Source organism: Silurus meridionalis, chromosome 8 (genome assembly GCF_014805685.1).
Source record: "Silurus meridionalis isolate SWU-2019-XX chromosome 8, ASM1480568v1, whole genome shotgun sequence".
Lineage (NCBI taxonomy): Eukaryota > Metazoa > Chordata > Actinopteri > Siluriformes > Siluridae > Silurus > Silurus meridionalis.
Window position 1 is genome coordinate 18,457,501 of NC_060891.1, and position 22,208 is coordinate 18,479,708.

At 38.0% G+C, this 22,208-nt stretch overlaps 1 protein-coding gene across 1 annotated transcript in view; it reads left to right on the forward strand.

Moving 5' to 3' along the window:
* Positions 1-212: 212 nt before the first annotated feature.
* The window catches only part of stxbp6 (syntaxin binding protein 6 (amisyn)), a 48,232-nt gene continuing 26,236 nt past the window's right edge, over positions 213-22,208 (forward strand). The window contains exons 1-2 of the mRNA XM_046855742.1: positions 213-563; positions 7,855-8,059. Of these exons, the coding sequence (XP_046711698.1) occupies positions 7,906-8,059 (154 nt within the window). The 5' untranslated portion in view covers positions 213-563; positions 7,855-7,905. The remainder of the gene's footprint in view (positions 564-7,854; positions 8,060-22,208) is intronic.

The window sequence follows — 22,208 nt, forward strand, 5'->3', positions numbered from 1 at the left end:
ACTAAGAGAGAAGTGAATCACCAATTTTGATTTTAAATACACTACAGGTTCTGCAGAGAAGCTGATGAAGATGGTTTTCTTAAAGGACAATGTTCTGTGGGTTTGATATTAAACCCGAGACAGGACAGGACAGGACAGGACCTGACTTCAGATACAATGCGTCAGTATATTGTGAAATGTAAAGACTCCTGGGTGAGTGTGAATGTTGCTGGAGTTCCTGTATGAGCTCAGTGAGATGAACCTTAGTACAGTGTTCGCGAGCGGGTCACGTGACTCGCGTTTTTCCGCGAAGCCCGCGCGCAATTTCTTCCTCCAGCGGGACAGTAGCGGCGACACACAGCGCGCGTGTTCCCTCCCTCGCTCTGTCACACACACACACACACACACACGGAGCTCCGAGGCACCCTAGCAGCGCGTCGGCGGAGGAAAAGTCACGTTAAAAGCCACTAAAACCGAAATGCGAGTCTCGAATCCGACAAGATAACAGCGTCCTGACTTTGGGAAGTCGGTGGACTCCTCCTGCCCGCGGAGCTAAGAGAAAAACCCGAAACCTCCACGCTACGGTGAGTCAGTTCTTCTTTTCCCCTCACTGAACAACTCGTCGGACGTGTCCCAAACCCTCACCTAAAATACACCTTTGTGTAATGAATATTGGACGTTCTAATTTCCTTGATTTAAAAGCTGCTGTGCGGTTTGGGACACAGCCCTTCTCCCAAAGGCTACTGCTGTAATTAATTATTAGCTTTCTTTTTTTAAAACTCTCCTTTGCATTGTTTTTTTTTATTGGCGTCTGAAGGAACCTTATTGTTGTACAGTATATGAAGGGATTTTAATCTTTGGGTTCCAGCACTGAGACACAAATGATGACTTGAGACCTTTTAAAAATCCCCTCATTCACACAAACCTCCTTCACAACCCCTCCATAGCCTTATTAAAAATATTTTTATGCTCATAATCACCCCCCCAAACACAAGACTTCTCAAACATTTTGCACCCAGGGATCTCTTAAGCTGTTAAAAAAGTACAGACTTATTTATTTATATTGTAAATGACTCCAACACCAGGCCCATCCTTCAAATGCATTTAACAGTATTCCTTTTGGAGCACTTTACTTTAGAAAGTACAAGATGATGTGATTTTTATTAAAAAGCATTTGGATCATTTCTTCTATTTAATTCAAATGATCAGGTGAGCAGACTCACGAGAAGCCAATGTACAAATGTAACGATTGATGATGATGATGATGATTTGGGAGTTAACGTGCTGTCGCAAAATATAAACAGCCGTCCCTGCTTTATCAGACTGTGAGGAACTGCAGGCTGTGGTCATGTTATCAGTTTACGAGTAACATGTTTCTCCCATTCCAGAACGTTTTTAATACGCCTCAGGTCAAGGCTCATGTGGAAAACATGGAGCTGAGATTAACTAAGGACAAATTTCCTTGTAGGTTTTAGTAACAGAGACTTGTACAGAAATATTTCATTCTCCGTTCAGCTACAGTCTGGGGGGATCTAATGCTTTTTCAATCAGCCAACACACTCCACATTTATTTTTTCAGAATTTGTACAAAGGAAATACAGAAAGAAATGCATTATTCAGGACTCCATTTTGCATTTACAGTTCCTGGAGCTCATAATTAAAAAAGGATTTAAAAAAAAGAAGGAAGTCATAAATCACTGCTCTTTATGAAAAGTGTTACTAATGGCTTAAGGAATCTGTCTATGAGAGCGAAGTCTGCACCTCAGCCCATGCACTATACACTAAACCTTCAATATCTGCTGTATTTAATGCCACAGTGTTGGCTTTTGTTTGCACAAGGTGGACCATATGGGTAATGAGAGATCTTTTTTTATTGTTAGTCCGAATTGTTTGGACGATTTTTTTTCCAGCTCAGTGAGTACACACTTGTTTCCTACAAACTAAATGTTCATGCACATAATACTGTGAATTGAAATGCGGAACCAAAATGCATTTTTCAGCAGCAGGGAAAACAGACTGCATGGCTCAATATAATTGATGCTTATTCACAACGAGAATTTGACTGCGCTCCATTCATTCTGATCAGTCACTGTAATCAGTCGTGACTATTAGCCGGTCACTTAATTTGGTGATTAAATTGACTGAAATACACATACTTGAAATAAAACACGGCCTTTCACACAATTTCGTGTGGCGTGCTGGATCACTCGTCACATCGTGTTTTTCATTTGTAGGACTTGGTGCCTCAATTCCTATATTGAGATATGAATTATTCAAAGCTCGTGCTGCAAACTCCGAAGTTGAAAATGGTTGTGAGTGTTTTATTTAGACTGCTTGACAGCCATTTATATTGTTTGCTGTAACACAACATTGGTTTCCATTTTGAAACACAAAACATGCCTGGTTTTTTTTTAAGGTTTTGAGATTTGGCTCATATAGCAGGCATTTTACAATCAAATGAAGGATGGTTTGCTGTAGAGTTTTTGCATTTGGAACATTCTGTTCATTGCCCTGAGCTCTTACTCCATAAATGACATCTTTATGAATGCATGCCTGTACAAACAATACTCACACACTCTATAAACAGCACTGCGATTAAAACCTGATACTTTTCTTTTCATTTTGCTTCTTCCCACAGCTTCTGCATATGTGCAGCATGTTAGCAGCGTTTCCTGTGGTTTTGTCATTTTGTTCTCGCCACTTTTTTTTTTTTTTCGTGCCAATTTTCTTTGGATTTTCAGGAAGCTCTGCACCTTAAAAAAAATTGGCTACATTTCAGGTTGTTGATTCATCCCTGCTGGATCTTTGGCATAAGCTCACACCTACTACTGACTCACCCAGTCCACAAATGGCTCCTTGTGTTGTGTGCACTGTTTAAGCTGCCATTACATGTGCAACAACTGTCATGAACCGTTATGAGAGAAATATTTGCTGCCAAATACAATGCTGTATCATAAGTGACTACTTATTTTTTCATGCCTGTCTTCACACGATTTCAAACGTGTGCTTGCTTCGAGACACATGAAGCAACATTCAAAATGCTACTCCGGCTACATCACAGTGCACCTGAACACACGTTCATGAACTAACAGATACACATAATTGCCTAGTAACTGTAATTGGAAGTGGTGGAACATCATCCCTTACACACAGAGATACACTATTGATGGGGCAGTCATTTTTCTGTTGTACCACAAATTTGTTTTAAACTTTATTTTCATGGACCCGGACAAATCATTTTAAGCTTTTTTCTTTTCAAAAACGGTTCTTGGTAGATCATTCAAGAAACTGATTTATGAAATGCTCTGTATGAGCTTACAAAATCAAACTAGTTCAGCTATTATATCCATGTATATGCATATCAGGTGTAGGTGGGTGGCAATGCCATTTTACAGATCCTTGGTGATTAGGATCCTGTCTTCAAATAGGTTACTTTTGGGCTGTGAGTTTTTTCCCCCTATACACAGAAATGAGAGTAGGTAAATTGCCTTAAATGAACTGCTAAATTGCCTATTGCTGTGAAAGTGTGTACATGTTAATTTTCCTGTCTTGACAGGCAGTTACCCTACCCAAGCTTGCATTTGTTAACTTATATTCTGACTGGATTGCCTAATTGCATACAGTGTACGTATTTAGTTAAACGTATGCAGACATTCCCATTCCAGATTTAGTCCCTCTTTGCTGTAACATCCTCTACTTCTCTGAAACGTCTTCGTCAATTTTTTGGAATTCAGCCACAGGAGAATTAATCACACCAGGTTCTGATGTCAGCAATAAAGTCCTGGCGTACTATCGGCATTCCAGTTCATCCCAGAAGTGTTCTGCAGTGTTGAGGTTCAGGACACTCTACATCAAATTTGGCAAACTATGTCTTTAGGAATCTTTTTTTCCTGCACAGGGGCTTTACCATGGTGGAACAGATAAGGAGCCCTTAATTCCAGTGAAGGGAAAATCAAAGTGCCCAGCATACAAAGTTATTCTAGACATTTGTGTGCAAAAGGGGAAGGGAAGAGAAGGCCAACACATGGGTGTGATGAGCAGGTGTTTACACATGTTTAGCCATATAGTGTTTCAATTGTTTAGACAATCCAGGTTGTGACTTTGCCACTGAAATCTTATGGAAAAAAACCCTTAAGTATCCATACAGCTACTTATGTGCTTAATTACAGTACAGTAATGTTGCACATTAGCAACATGCACTACCCGGAAAAGAAAAATGAAACTTTGGAATGAATGATGTATGTTCACAGTATCTCTTCTCAGGAATTACAGTTAGGCTCACACCTATATTTCCCATGTATTATTTCTTACTTACTTTCTTATTCCTTACTTTGTAACAGCTGAAGAAAATGCAGACAATTGTCCTACACATTTTTATAGAACATTGGTTGGCATATTTATTAATGCAAAGGTGTAGACATTTTTATAGACAATCTTAAAAATTACTTTGGCATTAAAACACATGGAATTTATTATTCATTGTCATTATAACATGGCTTAGAATAAAATTAGTGGTTTTAAATGAATTCAAGAACGCTTCCAAGAATGATTCCCTCATTATGATTAACTGTTTATAGTTTTGTATTGTCAAGTCGAAGGAGCTCTTCATGCTGTTGCCTGGTGAGTCTGGATCATCAGCAGTACGGCGATTTTGGTGCGTGTAACCACAGACTGTTCTCTAGAGTTCCACAGTAATGATAATGATTCATCAATTGCCATTGACAGCAGGCAGTGAGTAGGATGGACAGGGCGCTTCATTTATTATTTATAAGGGACAACAAAACCATCTGTGTTGCTGTATCTTTAGTATTCATCAGCACTACTGTTTTTTTTAGTTATTTTTTTTAATACATGTAGTCTGCATTCTGTCATCACCAAATAATGCCAAAATGTTCTTTGTAATGGAGGACATTTGACATTTTTGCAAAAGAAATGAACCAAAGAAGAAAAATTAATCCTGTCTGACCCCAGAACAAGCTTCTGAATAATCAGACAAGAGAAAAGAGGTTTAAATGGAGTCCCATGTGAGCAGAAAAGACATAGTTTGGCAGCAAAAGCATCTGGCAGGATTTGTTTTGAGTTTGGAGTCTGTGAGGCTTTTAAAAGATTTTTCTGTTTAAGTAACCAGTATTGCTTTTTTTTGTTGAAAAAATGTTTAATTGTAGTTTGTTAGATTACAAAAGTAAACCTTAATGTCTGCATTTGTTTAATGGGCCCAGTGGGTTTCATTTGCATTATAGTGATGGTGATCTCGTTTAGCAGTACGCAGTCTGTCTTTGGGACTTTAAACATCAAAAGCTTCTTCTGCACTGAATGATGTGGATGCTTTTGTTTCTCACAACTGTCAGAAGTGATACACTTTCCCTGAGTGTGAACTGTGTTTCAGTGGGAAAAGGAGTAGCAGGTGACCTTCAGGAAAGTCAGATTTGTTTTTTATTTTCACTCATTTCCCAGCCTGTCATTTTTCTCTTGCTTTCTTGCACATATAAATCGACCTACCATACACCATAAGAGAGTTCTCCTTCTGCTGTTCTTTTTAAGCTGCACAAAATGACATTCCATTAAGCGAATAGCTAGAGATTAGGGTTTTCTGCATCAGCCTTTGATACCTTCTTGGTTTGTAAGGTGAAAATGTGCATTCATTGCCACTAAAGCACTTGATTCAGTTGCCAACTGCTCTTTTGTCCCTGCCTCTAAAAGCCTGAAATTATTCCTGGCTTTAAAAGCATACAGTGTAGCACATGGTGGCAAAGGGCTGTTGGGTGAGTATAAAGAGCCGGCTCTACTTCTAATGCAGTCTTTTTTTTGTTTTTGTTTTCTTGCTTTTTTCATGTGCCTGCTGTATCCCAGAGGAGTTTGCAGGCTCAAAACATTCCATAATAAAATAGTGGGCTGTGGGAGCTGCTGTTCCCCAATCCCTGCCTTTCCTCTCTGTCTACATTACATATCAGTGGACTATGCCTGTGCTGTCTTTGAGCAACTGTGTAGAGTAACACTGATAAAGTCCTCAGTGACTGAGGTTTACGCTTCAGTCGTTCACCTAAGGAGGCTCGGCTCCCTGCTGTCTGCCAACAGCTTGGAGAGAGACAGGGGAGCCTTCCATCACAGTCAGAGTGGAGGGAAGTGTCCAGCTTAACACAGTCTGAGCATAACACTGCTGGGGAAACCCTGATGTTCAGCACCATATCTTGGCCAGATCCCATGGAGGCCACCAAATGTGTGACCTTTTATGGCATTAGAATAGTTTCTTTTGGATTTTGGGGTTGCAGCTTGAAGTTTAGACTTTTTGCACCGGGATGATTCGAATCAGTCTTGTGTTTTGTAAGAGGGTGAGATAGCTAAACAGATGCCATTGTAGCAGGCAACAGCTTGCCTGTGACCATGTGGGGCTAATCAGGGTGTCGGTGGATTTGACATTCCTTCACTATTACAGACATGCATTACAACATGGTTTTAAAGGAAGAGTAAACGGTAAGGAAGAAGTAAATCTTGTTGGCTTACAATATAATCAGTAGTCTAGCAATATACAGTGTACATTTCATCCTTATCAGTCTGTATCTGATTATTGGGATACTTTATAGCATATATAGACAGTATTGCATTTTTAGCTCCGGTACCCTCTTTAATATTTGAAACTTCTAGTCAAAAGTAAATAATTAAAATTCAGTAATGCTGCAAGTAATTGGACAAATTGGATATCCAGTCCAGTGCTGCACTGTTTTGCAAGGCAACTTTATTTTCTTTTAATCTATTTACATAATGTCTCCCTTCGATAATATTTAATGATGTTGCTGCAGCTTTTTTTTTTAACTAATTAAATACTTATTATATAAAAAGCTGGCATAAAATTAGAGTAGACCGTGTGTGTTACCATGTGTTTGCGCTTTCCTTTTATTCCATTAAATCTAGCAGTACAGAAATAATCAGTATGATTATTCTGGGCTACATTATAAGCTGATCTGATCAGGCCTTACTGGTGTTTATTCTCGCATCTGTCATAGAGACTGCGATTGCTGGAGCCAATTAGTAATAGGACATCTAAAAGTTAAACAAACCAATAGAACATAAGTCATAGCCATGCACCTCCATGTCATAATTCTCAGCTTTCTGGCTTTCTTCTGTCTCTGCATGATCGAGCACTGCATGCCACCGAAGAAGGCTCCCTCCCTTCTGATGGCAGGAATACCTGCTGTGTGGATGGATATGATGCAAGCCATATCTAATCACTTAAAAGTGACTGGTTGATAAAATGTTTTGCTTTGGTGAATGCTTACCTCATTTGTCTTGATCACTTTGCTTCTGTTTTGACAGTCGTAATCACGCAAACATGCTGGACCTTTTTTGTCAACCCTATATTTATTTATTTATTTATTTTTTGGCCATATCAATAGAGCAATAATCTCCCATATATGAAACTAATGGTTGGTGATTTTTGTCACTTAAATGTTCTCTTCATTTAGGAATATGCTCAACTGAAATACTGATGACTGAGGATACTCAGAATAATTTTTTTTCATATCTGAAGATAAAAAAAGTTAAAACCTGGGATGTAGGTGCACATAAAACGTCACCTAAAGTCTGTGAATGAATGTTTAGCACATACAGATTAATTTTTTTCCATCTAACTGCTTTCTACTGAAGGAGTGCCATGAAACTAGGACTTTAAGAACAGTGTTATGGATGTAGCCTTTTTGTTCCTTTCATTATATTAAAATTGACATTATTTTGTGGTGGAAAAAAGATTCCAATCTCCCACCCCCACCAGAGGCCTTAGCTGCTTTGTATTATAGCTAGTGTGTCTCTGGGTCCACTTCCCTTAACCCCTTTACAAACACCACATGGCAGTTAATGGGTCTCTCTTACTTTTCTCATCAGGGTGAAGAACACGGAACCATCTTTCTTAGCTTGTATCTGAATTTGGCAGCAATGAGTGCCAGGTCAGCCATCAACAAAGAGATCTTTATCCCTCACAATGAGAGGATGTTGGCAGCCGTTCAGGTGAAGAGGAGGACTAAGAAGAAGATTCCCTTCCTGGCTACAGGTGGTCAGGGTGACTACATGACTTTCATCTGCCTATCAGGTAATTTATGTCTTTTTCCGAGTTTGTATTCGGAAAACCAAAACCATGATCCTGCAAAACACATCCTGTAGTGTGTGTGAGCTGTTTGCTTGAAAAAAAATAAATAATCAAGTTCTTGTCTGAAAGTTGCAAATTGTTACATCATGCTTAAATTTGTCCAGTCGTTTTCATCTATAAATAATAATGTTATTTTTTTGGTATGTTTCACAGTTGCTTTTAAACTAACCTTGACACTCTACTCCTCTCTACCAAGCCTGAACATTATCACTGCAACTCTTCTTCTGGGGAGTGTGTTAACTGAGCTCAGTGTTCATAATAATTAAACCACTCCGTCCATTTAATCAGGCTGCCTATTGAATAATGGGTGGAGGTTTGCCCACTTCTCAGTGTCAGCTTCATTAATTTGCCTTATTAGTGTGTTTATTTCATTGCCAGTGGAATGCTTGTCTGTTGATGACTTGTAAAACAAAAAGCACTTTATTTGAAAACCTATGCGATTGCTATAAAGCAACAATTAGGCTGGAAACCAAATCGAACACTAATTTCAAAATTCACATAAAATGCCGGCTACCTTGGAGTCAAAAATACAGTAAAGCAAAGCGAAAAGGAGAATATTAAGGGTAAATCTCAGAAATATGTGCACTGCATTTATAGTGAACATCAAGGTTACTGCTACAGGGTGCTTTTGTTTCGTAGCAGCATGTGTACTTCCACTGCAAACGAATTCCTGCTGACTGGTTTAATAGAAAGCTATAAATTGAGGGCTGACTGGTACCTATAAGGTGCAAGTTTAAACCTGAGTTATTGTTCTTTCAACTGTCCACCTCTGTATAAAGAGTTTTATGTAAGGCTTAAAAGTTTCAGCTGACTTTTGTGGACTGATTGCCTGTCTAGAAAGATAGTGTGGATAATTCAAATGGGTTTCTTTACAATACACAACCAAAAGACTACTGCCTTGGATAGAAGTTCTGCGAGTTGCCTCCTCATTGATATGAATTCATTGATGTGAGGATTTGAAAGGTGCATACTTCATTTTGCTTTTACAGGATGTATAATTAATCACGGTCCCCATCTGTTATGCGCAGCTTCCATGGAAGGGCTGAGTTACAGGAACCAGTGTGTGACACTTTATTCTGAATAAGCAATGGCACTTCATATGGATAAGAATGGAATGTACCCTTCCATAATAAATGCTTTGTCATAAAATGATGTCATGCTTATGTTTATGAAGTGTTATTGTACTTTGCTTTGTTCAATAAACAAAAGGTGAGCACCAAATTGTTGCTATGTAAGCTATGGTCTGAGAGGCGCAAGCTATCAGAGTTAGAGCTCTGTCGCACACTTGGAACAGCTTGTTGATGTGGATAGCGCCCAAAGAGCATGTAGGGAATCAATCATCCTATTGAAGACAACGGTGCAGGCCCCTGAGCAAATTGGCACTTTTGTGCAACAACGCAAAAAAAAGCAGCTTGAGGGCAACATTTGGACTCTGGTTTTGTCCCGCTGTGCCTTCTAGCTTGAGTTGATTAGCTCGTCCTCCACCACTGTATGAACGCCAGTGGGAGATGTATACGGTACTTCCCACATTTACAGCACCAGCACTCTCTGTAAGCTTGAGGAGCAGTTCTGCTCTATAAGCACAGCAGCACTATACATAGCAATGCTCCACTGTTTCCATCTGGTCTAAACTTTCGACTTTCTGAACTCGTATTTCAGTACAATTGTAATCAAACAAAGTAGAGTGGGGTCAGTTGTAATACTATTGATTTGCTCCAGTCAGCAACAAGCTGCAGTGGTGATACTCAAACACAGTTTAAAAATTATAGATGTAAAAACAGGCTTAATAAATTTTTAACTTCTTTAAAAACAACAATGTTTATATATAATATATATTTTCCGATATTTTAGTACATACATTTTAATAAGTATTTAATATTTACAGGATACTTTAACTTGTCAAAGATTTCAAAAAAGTGACATCTGTGACAAAAGTGACACTCCCCCCCTGACAAAAGTGACATCCCCCCTTATATTATGCGTTTGTTGGCTTTATGCTCGTACTCTACTCAGTGACAGTTGAATTTAATGGAATTGAATTAAATCCAAGATGTACTGCATGTCAGAATTTGTTTTTGATGTAGTGTCTGGCTGCATTTATTCACAGCGCAAAGGTTTAGTGTTTAGCAGTGTGCTTGGTTAATCTATCATGAAAATAAATCGAGCTGGCAGGTTCACGTTGGTGTGTTTGGCTTTGTGTCACTTGGGATCCTGGACTGGATAAGCTACCTGGGAAATGAGTTTCATCAAACACTGTTTTGTCTTAACAGCAAGAAAGAGAAGGTCATCTTGCAACAATAGAGGAAGTAATGAGCTTTCGGGTGGTTGTGGGTTTTTTTTTTTGTTTTTGTTTTTAGCAGGTCAGCTTCTAGATTTCAAAGTATACTCCAGACCTTCACTTCCTGTTAGCTTGTTGTTCAAAGTTTCTCATATGGAAGTGCATTTAGGAGATTCTCAGAGTTCTTTAAAAAGAAACAGACACAATTAGCATCACTAAATGGCCCTGGAATAGTAAGTTATTTATACACTTTAGTAGCAAATATTAGTTTTTTACCTTTTAATTAAAAATGTAAAATTATCTAGTAATATTTATTAAGTTGAATGGAATCAATTATTTGGGAACTGTTAGAATAGCACAGGCTTGTTTCCTTTACTAAGCAGCACATATTGTTATTTGCTTTAATCTTGACACACACAAAAGCAGGTCAGTCTTCATGAATAAAAGGGTATGTTGGCTCATTTCCAAAATGTACAACATCAAAGGTCCATAGTGCACTTTCACTTTGATCATAGTGTTAACACAGTTACCGAGGGCTCAATTTGAGTTGCTGAACTGTGTAGGATCTCATACTGAGGTGGGTGAAAAATCCATCTTACTCTGAACATCTACCAGCTTCCAACAGCGAAGCTAAAAACTGGCTAAGATACTAAATTGTAGTTCTTATGTATTTTGTTTCAAAAAATTAAAAACTCTTCAGTTCATAAAATCTCAAACATTTACTGATCAGTTTGGTAAAATAATTAGGAAGGTGACAAAAACAGCTCTATTTTGGCAGCTAGTAGCAGGTCAGGCTGGAGGTTTGAAAGGAGGTTTTAATGAACCTGTACAGGATTTGAAATAGAATTCCTATCATTTTGAAATAATTTATATGTGATAGCTAAAGGAGTCTCAAAGCTGAGTAGGACCTTCTACAGGCTTTTGTTATTGGATGCATTTATAGTGGAATTCAGTATGACTTTTCTAAGAATAATAAACGTGCACTTTTCTGACTGCATAGTGCATTGAAATTTTATTGTACTATTATCAGATTATTATTGAAATATTATCAGAATATCACTTTATGTTGCCCACTGTTCCACATTCGTCTTGTACTAATATAGAATTTTCAGCACAGAATCTGTATGTGTTTAAAACGTTAATTATTATCTGTTAACTACCAATTATATGAGATTTACTACATGATTAAAAAAAAAAGTAGCAGAACCAATAACCAATATAGTGTGATTTGTTTTCAGTGGTTCACATAATGATTTGATTTATTGATCACACTTTTACAAGTACATGGTTTTCATGACCTTAAAGCGACATGCAGTAAAAAAAAAAGTCTATTCTCTGTCTAGTCTATATTCAAAACACGGACTGGATCCAGAGTAGCCTGGCTTAGGAAAGATAACCCAGAGGAAATTGGTAGCAGATTGCCTGGCAGTGCCTGGCGCACTCCTGTTTGCTAGCAGCCTGAAGTACAGCCAAATCAACGAGGAGCAGTCCTGTCTCTAAGAGCACCTTCAACCCCTTCTGTCTTTTCACTGCAGTACAATACCTCCAGTCTTATCAGGAAACAGCCTTAATGTACTCAGACACTGACCCAGACACACTGTGGGGCATGGAAGCATTCTTGTGCATTGATGCGATTACTTTTAATAACAGGATAAAGAAGTAGGTGGCAAAGACTACTTTCTCTATATCCCAAACTCTTGACTAATTAACAGTCAAGACAGAATTAGCCAGACTGTTCCACAAGCACACATTTAAGGACAAACAACTAATATTGGTCTGCCACAACTGTAAATATTGACCTGTTAAAATGTTAATCTCTTTCGCATCACAAAGCCATCGCATGTACACGATAATGGATATAAACAAATGTGCACAGCAAGTATACACTTCTCCCCTTCTGGTTACACACTGTTGATTGATGTGGCAGCACTGAGATGGACTGCTCTGCGATGTCGAGTGTGCTGTTGAATTAATCTGCTGAGCATTACAGAAAGTGAGAGGAGTGATGACCTTGAGGGCCTGTGTAGATAAATGCATTTTATTATTCACATTCTCTCGCATTCAAAGGTTGTCCCTGGCCCACACACCACAGATGGATGGGCAATTCATGGATATTTATGTAGATTATCAAATGCTCAGTGGAAAAGCCAAATCACTCGAATAAAGCACTGTAGAGTCGAGCTGAAAAGTGGATCTGTTTCGACTTTGTATTAACATCCACCTAGTCAAACCAATCAGTGGTGGTTTAGTGTGTCTTGAATGCACTTTTACTTGTGATTGAATTTTTACACTAGCATGGTTGCCAAATCTGTTGCCACACAAAAGTAAAAAAATAAAAAATGATTAGGGTTAGATTAAGTCAGATAGAAAGAATTGTTTCTATGAATGAGTAAAATAAAAAAGTGAGTGTAGAGAAAAAGAAAGACTTGGTCATTGAGTCATCTTATGAAGCACACAGCATAAATCTGCTTTAAAGCACATACCAAATTTTGCAGGACCTTCAGTGGTGTTCTTGGCAAGGGGTGTTTAATATAACCATATAGAGAGGGATTTGTATGCATCAGACAATGTGTCTTGACTTGATCCAACTGACTGTGCTCATGCTGTTCCTCTGAGGTCTTTAACTGACGTCTGTGTTTTCTGCAGTCACAGTCTCCCCCTCAAACCCACTTGCAGCCAAAAAGAAATACTTTAACTGATCTGGAGAAAAGAACAGGCTGAACTGAAATAAGCTCAGCCTGAGACTTGGGGTGTAATGTTGTGTCTGACATGATGATAATCTCCCCAACCATACGAAACAAATGTGATCCCGCTAGTGTCACTTCTAATTTATATGAGATTCAGCCAGCAGTTATTGAATTCTCTCTCTTCTATTAAGAAGGTGTGTGCTAATATATAAGAAGTGGAGATATGGTGTGCTTATAAGTCACTTTTTTGTCCGAGTACCAGCTCAATGAATCCATGATGTGGTGTCTGTGGGCACAGCGCTTATACACATGCTGATGAATTATGTGGCCTGTGTTTTATGCTGACAAACAAAAGGATGTTTTGACTACTATTTAAGGATGAAGAAATGAGCGAAAGACACTTTAGAAAGGGTTTCAAAATTATCATTTTTGTTCAGGACTTCACCTGACATAGGCCATATGTTCATGTCTATACTTTTAAGATTTTACTATCTATGTTGTCATTTCCATGGTGCTGAATGTCTGCTTGCCTATTTGATGGACAGAAGTTAATTTAAAACTGTTTTTGTTCAAACAGTCTGCTACATGTCATTAATTCAAATATACTTTTAGTCCTCGCAACCCTGTGTGAGAAATATTCAATTAGAGGAGTGATGACAGTTGTGTAGGTGTTTTGCTTTCTTTGATATTAACGAATACTCTCTAGAAGCCACACCCTTTCCTCTAATGTCACACTGGTAATCTTCTGGTTGAAAGATGTGGTGGTGTTATTCTTGCCTTTGTCAAGGTAAATAGAGAACGCTTTAAAACGCATTCATGTGATATTAACTCTGTGACCATTCTGTCACTTAGCTAATCTTAGACAATATTAGTTTAGAGTCTGAACTAATATTTTCTAAGATTAGCTAAGTGACAGAATGGTCACAGAGTTAAGATCACTTTAGAGTGATTTTTAGGTAAATTTAATCCTACAGCAAAAAAACTTAAATCTAACACTTTGCAAATAGTTTTAATGGCAGTCAAAATACATTAGAAAGGAATGATCAATTCTGCTTACGCCTCTGCATTGCTCATTGCTACACATAGGGTGCTCCGATTGGTCCGTCACCGATCATAATTGGCTGATAATCACTTTGGGAAATTTAATAGTCAGTCTCTATAAAGGCAGACCCAGAAGGGCCTTTATAGTTTGCAAAACTTGCAAAACAATTTGTTTATCTGTTTTATGCGCTGCTAAATGGCTTCAAGGTGTGTGAAAAAGACAATGTATTAGCAATCTGTAACATCTGTACAAGAAAATTCCACGAGGTGGGAAGCACCCAAAACATTTTATCAGCACCAACCTTATCAGACATTTCAAGGTTAGTCAGTGAAGGAATTTGAGCAGTTTTGAAAGATAGAGACAGTTCAGAAACTCGAGCGCCACTCATTAACAGAGATGTTTCAAAGTCGGCAACCCTACTTCAAGGACTGTAAGAAGCATAAAGAAATATTGGACAAAATAATGGAATTCATATGCCTTGATAATCAGCAGCTGTCTGTTGTGGAAGACGTAGGGTTCTGGCGACTCGTGTCCTACTTGGATTTGGTAACAGATGTTACACTATGCCAACCAAGCACAGGCTCTATGTATTAAAAAAGTGGATCTGTTGCACATGTTGCTCATCAACCATAATACTTTATCTTCTCTTCATTTTAATACTTAATACAAATTGTTGTTAAATATAGTTTAATAAAAAATGCTACATGATAAATAGAAGGCTTCAAATAGAACCTATAATTGGTGATTGGCATCAGTATCGCACTATACAGTACAGAGTGTCTGCTACTGGATTGTGTGCATACACAGGGTTTTCCAGTACCTGCCAGGCGCATACTTGAAAAAAGTTGATTTGTTTAAGTTGTATGCAAGAAATGTTTACATGGAAATGGTGCATGAGTTTTAGTCTTCATCTAAAGTTTTTTTTTTTTTTTCATCTAAAAACCCCAAACAACTATTTTTTTCGCTGTGTTCCATGTAGTCCAGTAAACATTTGATTATGTGGTGTAAGTTGCGTTCTTATGTGGAAAGCGAATATTTCGCCACCATGTTTGACGTTAAGAATAGCCAGTTTGGCTAAAGTTTGTTTGCTGTCCTTCAAGCTGCTCTCACGCTCAAATCTTTCTCACTTCCCGCTGTTTAGTTGTTTCGCGTAGCTCATTTCTCTGTTAACCTTCTCAATGAGCCCGTTGGAGATTTTGCCTTGCAGAGAACTGTAATTTCTGCTATTCCTGGGGACTGACATTCACCAAGAAGATTGATGATATAAATGGTGTTAGGTGCAAGAATAATTAAAGCAACTTTCCTGGCTTATCATTTGCCACAATTCTGAGATCCCCTAGTTTGCCTGCATAATTCGACCATGTTAAAATATGGTGTTTAGTTTTTTCTCCTTCAATGATTCCCACTAAGAAGAACCCGTAATATTTAATGTTCGAGCAGATTTGAGCCTTTAATGCACAATGAATCCGTGTCTTGACCGTGACATTCATGCTGTTGTAAATGCATGTTTCAGGCCACTATATAGATCTGTGTTAAGCCAGGTATTTGTACCTGGAGTGGCGATAATGTGTCTGGTGTGTATGATGTCTCTGATTAAGTGGACTGTAGCTGTCTGCTGAATGAACAATGCGGAGCTTCCTGGAAATAAAAAGGTCTGCTTTGCATTGAGCACCCCATGATCATACTCCCTTTTGTCGAAGAAAAAGGGAATGTGTAGAAGAAATCGAGCCAACAGTGGAGGGTAGGAAGGTGAGTAGCAGTGTTATGAATTAGTCACACTTCCCTTACTGCATCCCAGCTTAGTTTTTCCATTCTCCTTTCTACCTTTTTTAGTTCCCTCCTTCCGCCTCACTGACACTAAGCCTTCAGAAAGATGCTGAGACATGACTCTGTCACAAATTGGCACTCACATTGTAGCTTTTGTCAAGCTAAAAAAAAACACACACAGAGGGTGAGTGGAGAATACGTGCAGAAGGTTGTTTGTTTAGAAATCTTATTTATTTTTGAACAAAGCACAATCTTCTATATATAAAAAAATCTTTATTTCTTCATTATAGTGCAAGCACCAGCATTAAAAGCTAAAGGTTGTTCTGGGATTCTATGTCATTTTAAAGCAAAATAAAGGTCCAGCTTTACATTTGTTTGATGTTTATATAGAGATTTGAGTCCATTTAAGTGCCATGTGGCTCAGATGGCATAGTGGTCACCTCACAGTGCCGGCGTTGATCCTAAACTGGGGTGGAGGGCACAGTGGTTTTGTTATTGTAAAAATTAATCATGTTGGTTGTCTAAAAAAAATAAAATCTAATTGTATTAATTTAACTCTGTTCATTCACTTAGAACTAATAAAAATAAATAAAGTTGAACAACATTTTTTTGTGTACTAATGTTGAATGTGACCCACCCTGAACTACAGACCCTGCACTTGTACCCTTAACTCACTGGTCGTCACTATGTGTAATTATCCAAACCTCTCAAAGATGTATTTTTCCTGTTCTTTTTTAATTCCAATGCACATAACTTGAGTTTATTGTTCATATGCCTTTCCAGATATACACTCCCACATCTGCACTGTTCTGAATGTGCTTTTGAAAGGCCCTCTTAGCATATTCATTGGGGATTATTTTTCTATATAGAGCTCCTTCACTTCATTCTGGATGATTATTACATTCATTTCCCAATGGGTTTCAGTTAAACAGGTGAATGCTGACGCTTTTGCAGTTAGAATGCTCAATGCACTTTTGTAGAAAGTCAAGCATTCACACTGAATTACAGCTGTACTCAAGCTAGTGATTAAAAATACATCTGCATTTCAGCTTCACATACTGCAGAATGACATGTTCATACGATATTACAGCTGCACTGAAACCAGAAGAGTGATAAACAACTGCATTTCCGCTTCGCATACAAATTCCCCCTACATCATGCACCAAATGAAAATTGAATAGGTTGTGCAGAGGGGAACGACTACAGCGAGGCTCCTCATACATGGACCTATAGATGGATATGCAGTGCTGCGTAATTAATTCCACTAGTGATTTCAGAGAGGAGTCCATCCAGCCTTGGAGCTCTATTGATTCAGCGGTGCAGAGCGAATACAGAATGGCAATTGAAATTCTTTAGACTTAATTCTGTAAACCAAAATAAGCACCTGATTTAAACATGCTTTTTTGGCTCCATACCTGGTCTGTTTATTAGAGTTACTTAGTTCGGAAATGTCTTTACACCATTGTCCTTGATGTTTGTCTGCGTTTTTGCTGTAGGGAAGCTTGAGGCCACCTCTGTCAGGTTATTAAGTGCTGTTCTTTGGGATCATGTTTAATTTTTAATGTAGAAAACATGTTCCTGTTTAATCCCTTGGAAATCTCAGCAAATAAGCAGTTTCTTTCAAAATTCCAGTCAGATGAACTGTTTGAACTCTCGAATGCCATTATGGCTCATTAATTAATAGATTCATCGAATGTTTTTTGTTTTCTTTTTTTCCTTTTTTTCCTTTGATGCTTTAATGAGAAAACCCATTTAAAGCAATCATCACCAACATTTAACCTCCAAACTCACTCTATAAAAGCTTGGATTTTGTACCTGCAGTTGGTGTAGGTGGACTGATGTTAATGAGGATTAACCTGTAGTTAGTAAAAATGGTCTTCTGAGAGTGACAGTGTGGAGCTTATTTAATATACCATAATCAAGGCTCCTTTCCCACTGCCGATAAACATAATGTAATTTCCGGACTATAAAGTGCACCCTTATATAAGCCGCACCCACTGAATTTTACAAATATTTTTATTTTGAACATAAATAAGCCGCACCTGTCTACACTGAAACTAATGTACTTTACACAGGTTTTAACGAGAGACACGTTACACACGGTGTAACGGGTGAAATATGTTGCCCTTCCTTTAGGTGCATAGCGGTATTTTGGGAATACTGCATTTTTCCGCTATTACTGCGTGTGTGCAAGACCGAGGAATATGTCCTTATTATTTTCTGATACTCATTTCTCAGTTTCTTTGACGAACCCGTAACGCTGTTGCCAAGAAAAATAAAAAAGCACGAGTTTTGGAAACCTGTCTGTGCTTATATGATTTCTGTTGCAACTGGAGTTAGTGAGCTCTCCCTTCACCCAGGCTCAACGCGTTACAACGGCTTGTATCTAAACAGTAGCCGACCAAGAAAGTCATTGTTCACTGTCTCCCTCCTTCATTTCACAACTATTTCTTTCGGGATTTTATCTTTTGGCATCGTCGTGCGTAAAAAAAAAAAAAAAATGCCGTGCAGCTCAGAACACAGGTGAGGTGCGGTTTTTTTTTTTTTGTTTTTGTTTTTGTTTTTTTCCCCGTTCGGAAATTTCATTGGTCTAATGTTATGGGGTTCAGTTTTTTGGCTTGAAGTTTGTGAAACCGGGAAAAACCCAGGAAAAATTCATAAATAAGCTTAAGCCACAGGGTTCAAAACGTGGGAAAAAGTAGCAGGTTATTGTCCGAAAAATACGGTACCTGCTGAAAAGAACATCTGGCAAGTTTGAAAAGATCCCATGCTTTGATATTTATGGACAGGATGTTGGAAGATATTGAATTATCTCATTTTTTATAATCACAATGTCAAATCGGTCTCTTTGCTGAATTGTGCTGTTGGGTTTAGGGTAAACTGGACTTAATCTGCAAGCCCATGGAGAATGATTTGTGTCTATTTCAGTTGTACTCAATTTTATTGAAAATAAAGATAGTTAAAATTATTTTTATACTTTTTTTTTAATAAACAATACTCGGTTAGGCTTTTGGTTACAAATTGTTTCCTAGAGCCTGCAGAGACTCAGACACTAATGTTAAAATGAAGTCACAAGATTCTACAGTTCTGGTTGGATCTCTGAAATCAGTAACTATTTGCACTTCTGTTGATAGTTTCTTGTTGGAAAGCAAACTTAAAAAAAAATTGACACACAGCTTTTTGCAGCAAGATAGCATTTGGATTAAAAGCACTTCGCAGCATTTGGTTGTGGTTTTATTACAGAGTTTTGAAGCAATTAGTGGTGAGCACATGTGAAACTCTTCCATCATGCGCCAGAGAAGATACAAGGTTAGCCATCTGCAAATTACTTATTCCTGTAAAAGCTTGGCCTTTTCCACGTTGATTGAGGAAAAGTACTAGACTCTCCGGAGATAGACCGCCTTTCATGGCTAGTAATACATTTGTGATGTTTTTTGACATTTTGTACTTTTTCCAATATTTTCCTTTCTGTTTTATAGTCCAGACCTTGGCTGCTCAGTTGCTAAAACCTTTCACACACATGAGTTCACCTCTGGCTCGGGTTTTTTCCTCCTGTAGTTGAGATGAAGGACTAGGGCGGTCCATGCAGCTGTCCTGCCGAGCACTTTCTTTATAGGTACTGGATCTGACAGCTGTTTGGCTCTAGTTTCCTCTCATCTCACTGGAGGATCATCAAGGAGCCGGTCCATGTGCGTGCCGCATGCTAAGCATTTTGAGAAACATGAGGAGTACCTGCTCTGCTCCCTGAAGGAGTCTACAGCTGGAGGTTGGACGTGATCCAGCCAGAAGCCGTGCATCAGATGTGCACAAGTAAATGCTCTTGACACAAACCTTTTTTTTTGTCTGAGCACAAGTTGTTTACAAACAGAATCGTATTCATTTATGTGAGAATGATGCTGATTATAATTATGCAGGTGGCTTTTATCATGTTTGTTCTCTAGTCTATGGTTTCAAATGTGAGCCTTCTTTCAAGCATTTGTATTTTTAGATGTTTTGTTGGCCAGAATTTCAGACAGATTACACCCCTAGACGTTTGGGAGGTGAAAGTCTTTTTACACAAAGTACTCTTTGTTCTAATTCTTCCTAGAATTGTTTGTATCAGTCTAGTGACCCCCCACTTCTCCTCCATGTTTATTTTATCTTTTTTTTTTCTATTTTGTTTTCTTAAGAAGTGCTTTTCACCTGATCACAGCTGGGCTCATTTTAGTCTAAGTGTGAACAAAGAGAGCAATACATAATTCATTGTGTAATCTTTTCATTACACACCATTAATATTGCATTAGTAACTGTTGTGAACAGCACTAGCCTGTCAGCTTCAGGACGTGTGGGTAGATGTTGCTTTCACTTATTGATGTCTTTGTATGAGGGTCCAGTGATGCATTTGTCTAAATCCTCTCTGAAGTCCAGCAATCTGCCTTACTGTTAAAAGGGATTTGTGTTTATTATAGCAATGCTGTGAGAGGAATTCAAAACTTTATAGGAGATTTGTGGGAAATGCACATATCATTATAAAGAGAATAACTGAATAATGATGGAGGATGATCAAGGAAGACATGCTGGTATTTCTCTGAGGTTGTTGCTGTGATTATAGGTTTTATATATAGCAGGAGATGACTTCAGACTTTAATCCTGTCGCACATAATGCTCTAAACCCTGCAGTCATACTCCCGGTTTTTACTTTAGGGAATAAAACACAAAAAAATGTCCTCCAGGGTGCATGAGTTGTCAACATCTGTATTCCAATCTGCATTCTCTACTATTCTACCAACATAACATTATTTTCAGTCATTGGCTCTAAATCCTAAACGCAGTTTGTTTTATGGGTGTTTGATTACGATAAGAATATAATTTCACATTTCGTGAAAGACGTTTCTATGATGCACAGTATGAATCAAGTAGTAGTAGATAGTGTAGCATTAAAAATGTTACAAATTATATTGCTTTATTATTTTCAATATAATATATTTGAAAATGCTAAATGTAGCAAACAAACCAGACTCAACATTCATCCACAGAAGCTCCCGACAGACATTGTTTTATTTCCCCCTCAGGGATCATTAAAGTACGTCTGTCTGTCTGTCTGTCTGTCTGTCCATCCGTCCGTGCACCCATCCATTAATGGGAAATGAAAGTCTTGCAAACCACTAAGAAAATACCGCTGGGTATTGTGCTCCAGTAAAGCATTGTCTAGCAGGCACTACTCATTATCCTCTCTCTAACATGTATATTTGCAACACACTTGCAATTTTAATGGTGTTTTAAAAGGCTTAATCTAAACTGTAAGCAATTAAAAAAAAGCATAATAAAAAAAAAAAGCACTTGCTTTTGCTTGTTCATTTAAACCGCAAAGTAATGCGGGTAACAGGAAACAGTCTGTTACACACACTCTTACAGTTATAAACTGAGGCAATGTGCGGAGAAGCTTCTAAAATTCCAGCCATTTATGTTTACACATTGGAAATAATCACTTTTCAGCTGCTTGTTGGTAACTAATGAGCCTAATAGTCAGATAGGACACTAATTTTGTTGAGGTGGGAGTAAAAGCAGACTTGTGGTACTTTATTACATTTACATTACAATACACAAACCCCTGTCGATTCTCAAAACTACTGCTTTATCCATTATAGATGCATTACTGATCAATAAATATCACTGATATGTAACAAGCTTTTTTTAAAAACTGAAGGTGAAACTTACCTGGATCTTTAAATTAAATTGTGAATATCAGCAGCACATCATGTCAGTGGTCAAATGATAAGACCACCATGCTGATATCGAATTGTATATAATTTCCAGAATAGTTATTACATTATTATTCATCACTGTTAGGATCTCGCATTTAAATAATCCCGCTCCAGCGTACTTCATGCTTGTAGCTAGGAGTATTAATGAAGTGTTGGCCCTCCTTCTGATTTCTGTCTTTGTCACCCTGCTGAATGAAAAGGTGAGAAATGCTTCTTTTCACACCGTCCCTGAATGATGAATTGCCAGCGCGGGAAGAGTTGAAGACTAAGCAAGATGAATGCTATCTCCATTAGAGCAGGTGTTGGCTTGGGCCATGGATGAGACATACAATTTTAGGTTGGAGAGAAATTTCCGCCGAGCTGAATTTGCTTATCGTAATGTAACTTGCAAATGGGATTTGATAATGAATCACATTTAACTGTCTCTATAGTTTTTATTAAATACGTGGACTAAGAATTGACTGAAGGAAAGTTTCTATAGCATTTTTGAATGGCAGGGTGTTTTTTTATTTTTTATTTTTATTTAATTATTAGAACAATATACTTGGAGAGGTTTTTTTTTACCAGAAGTACA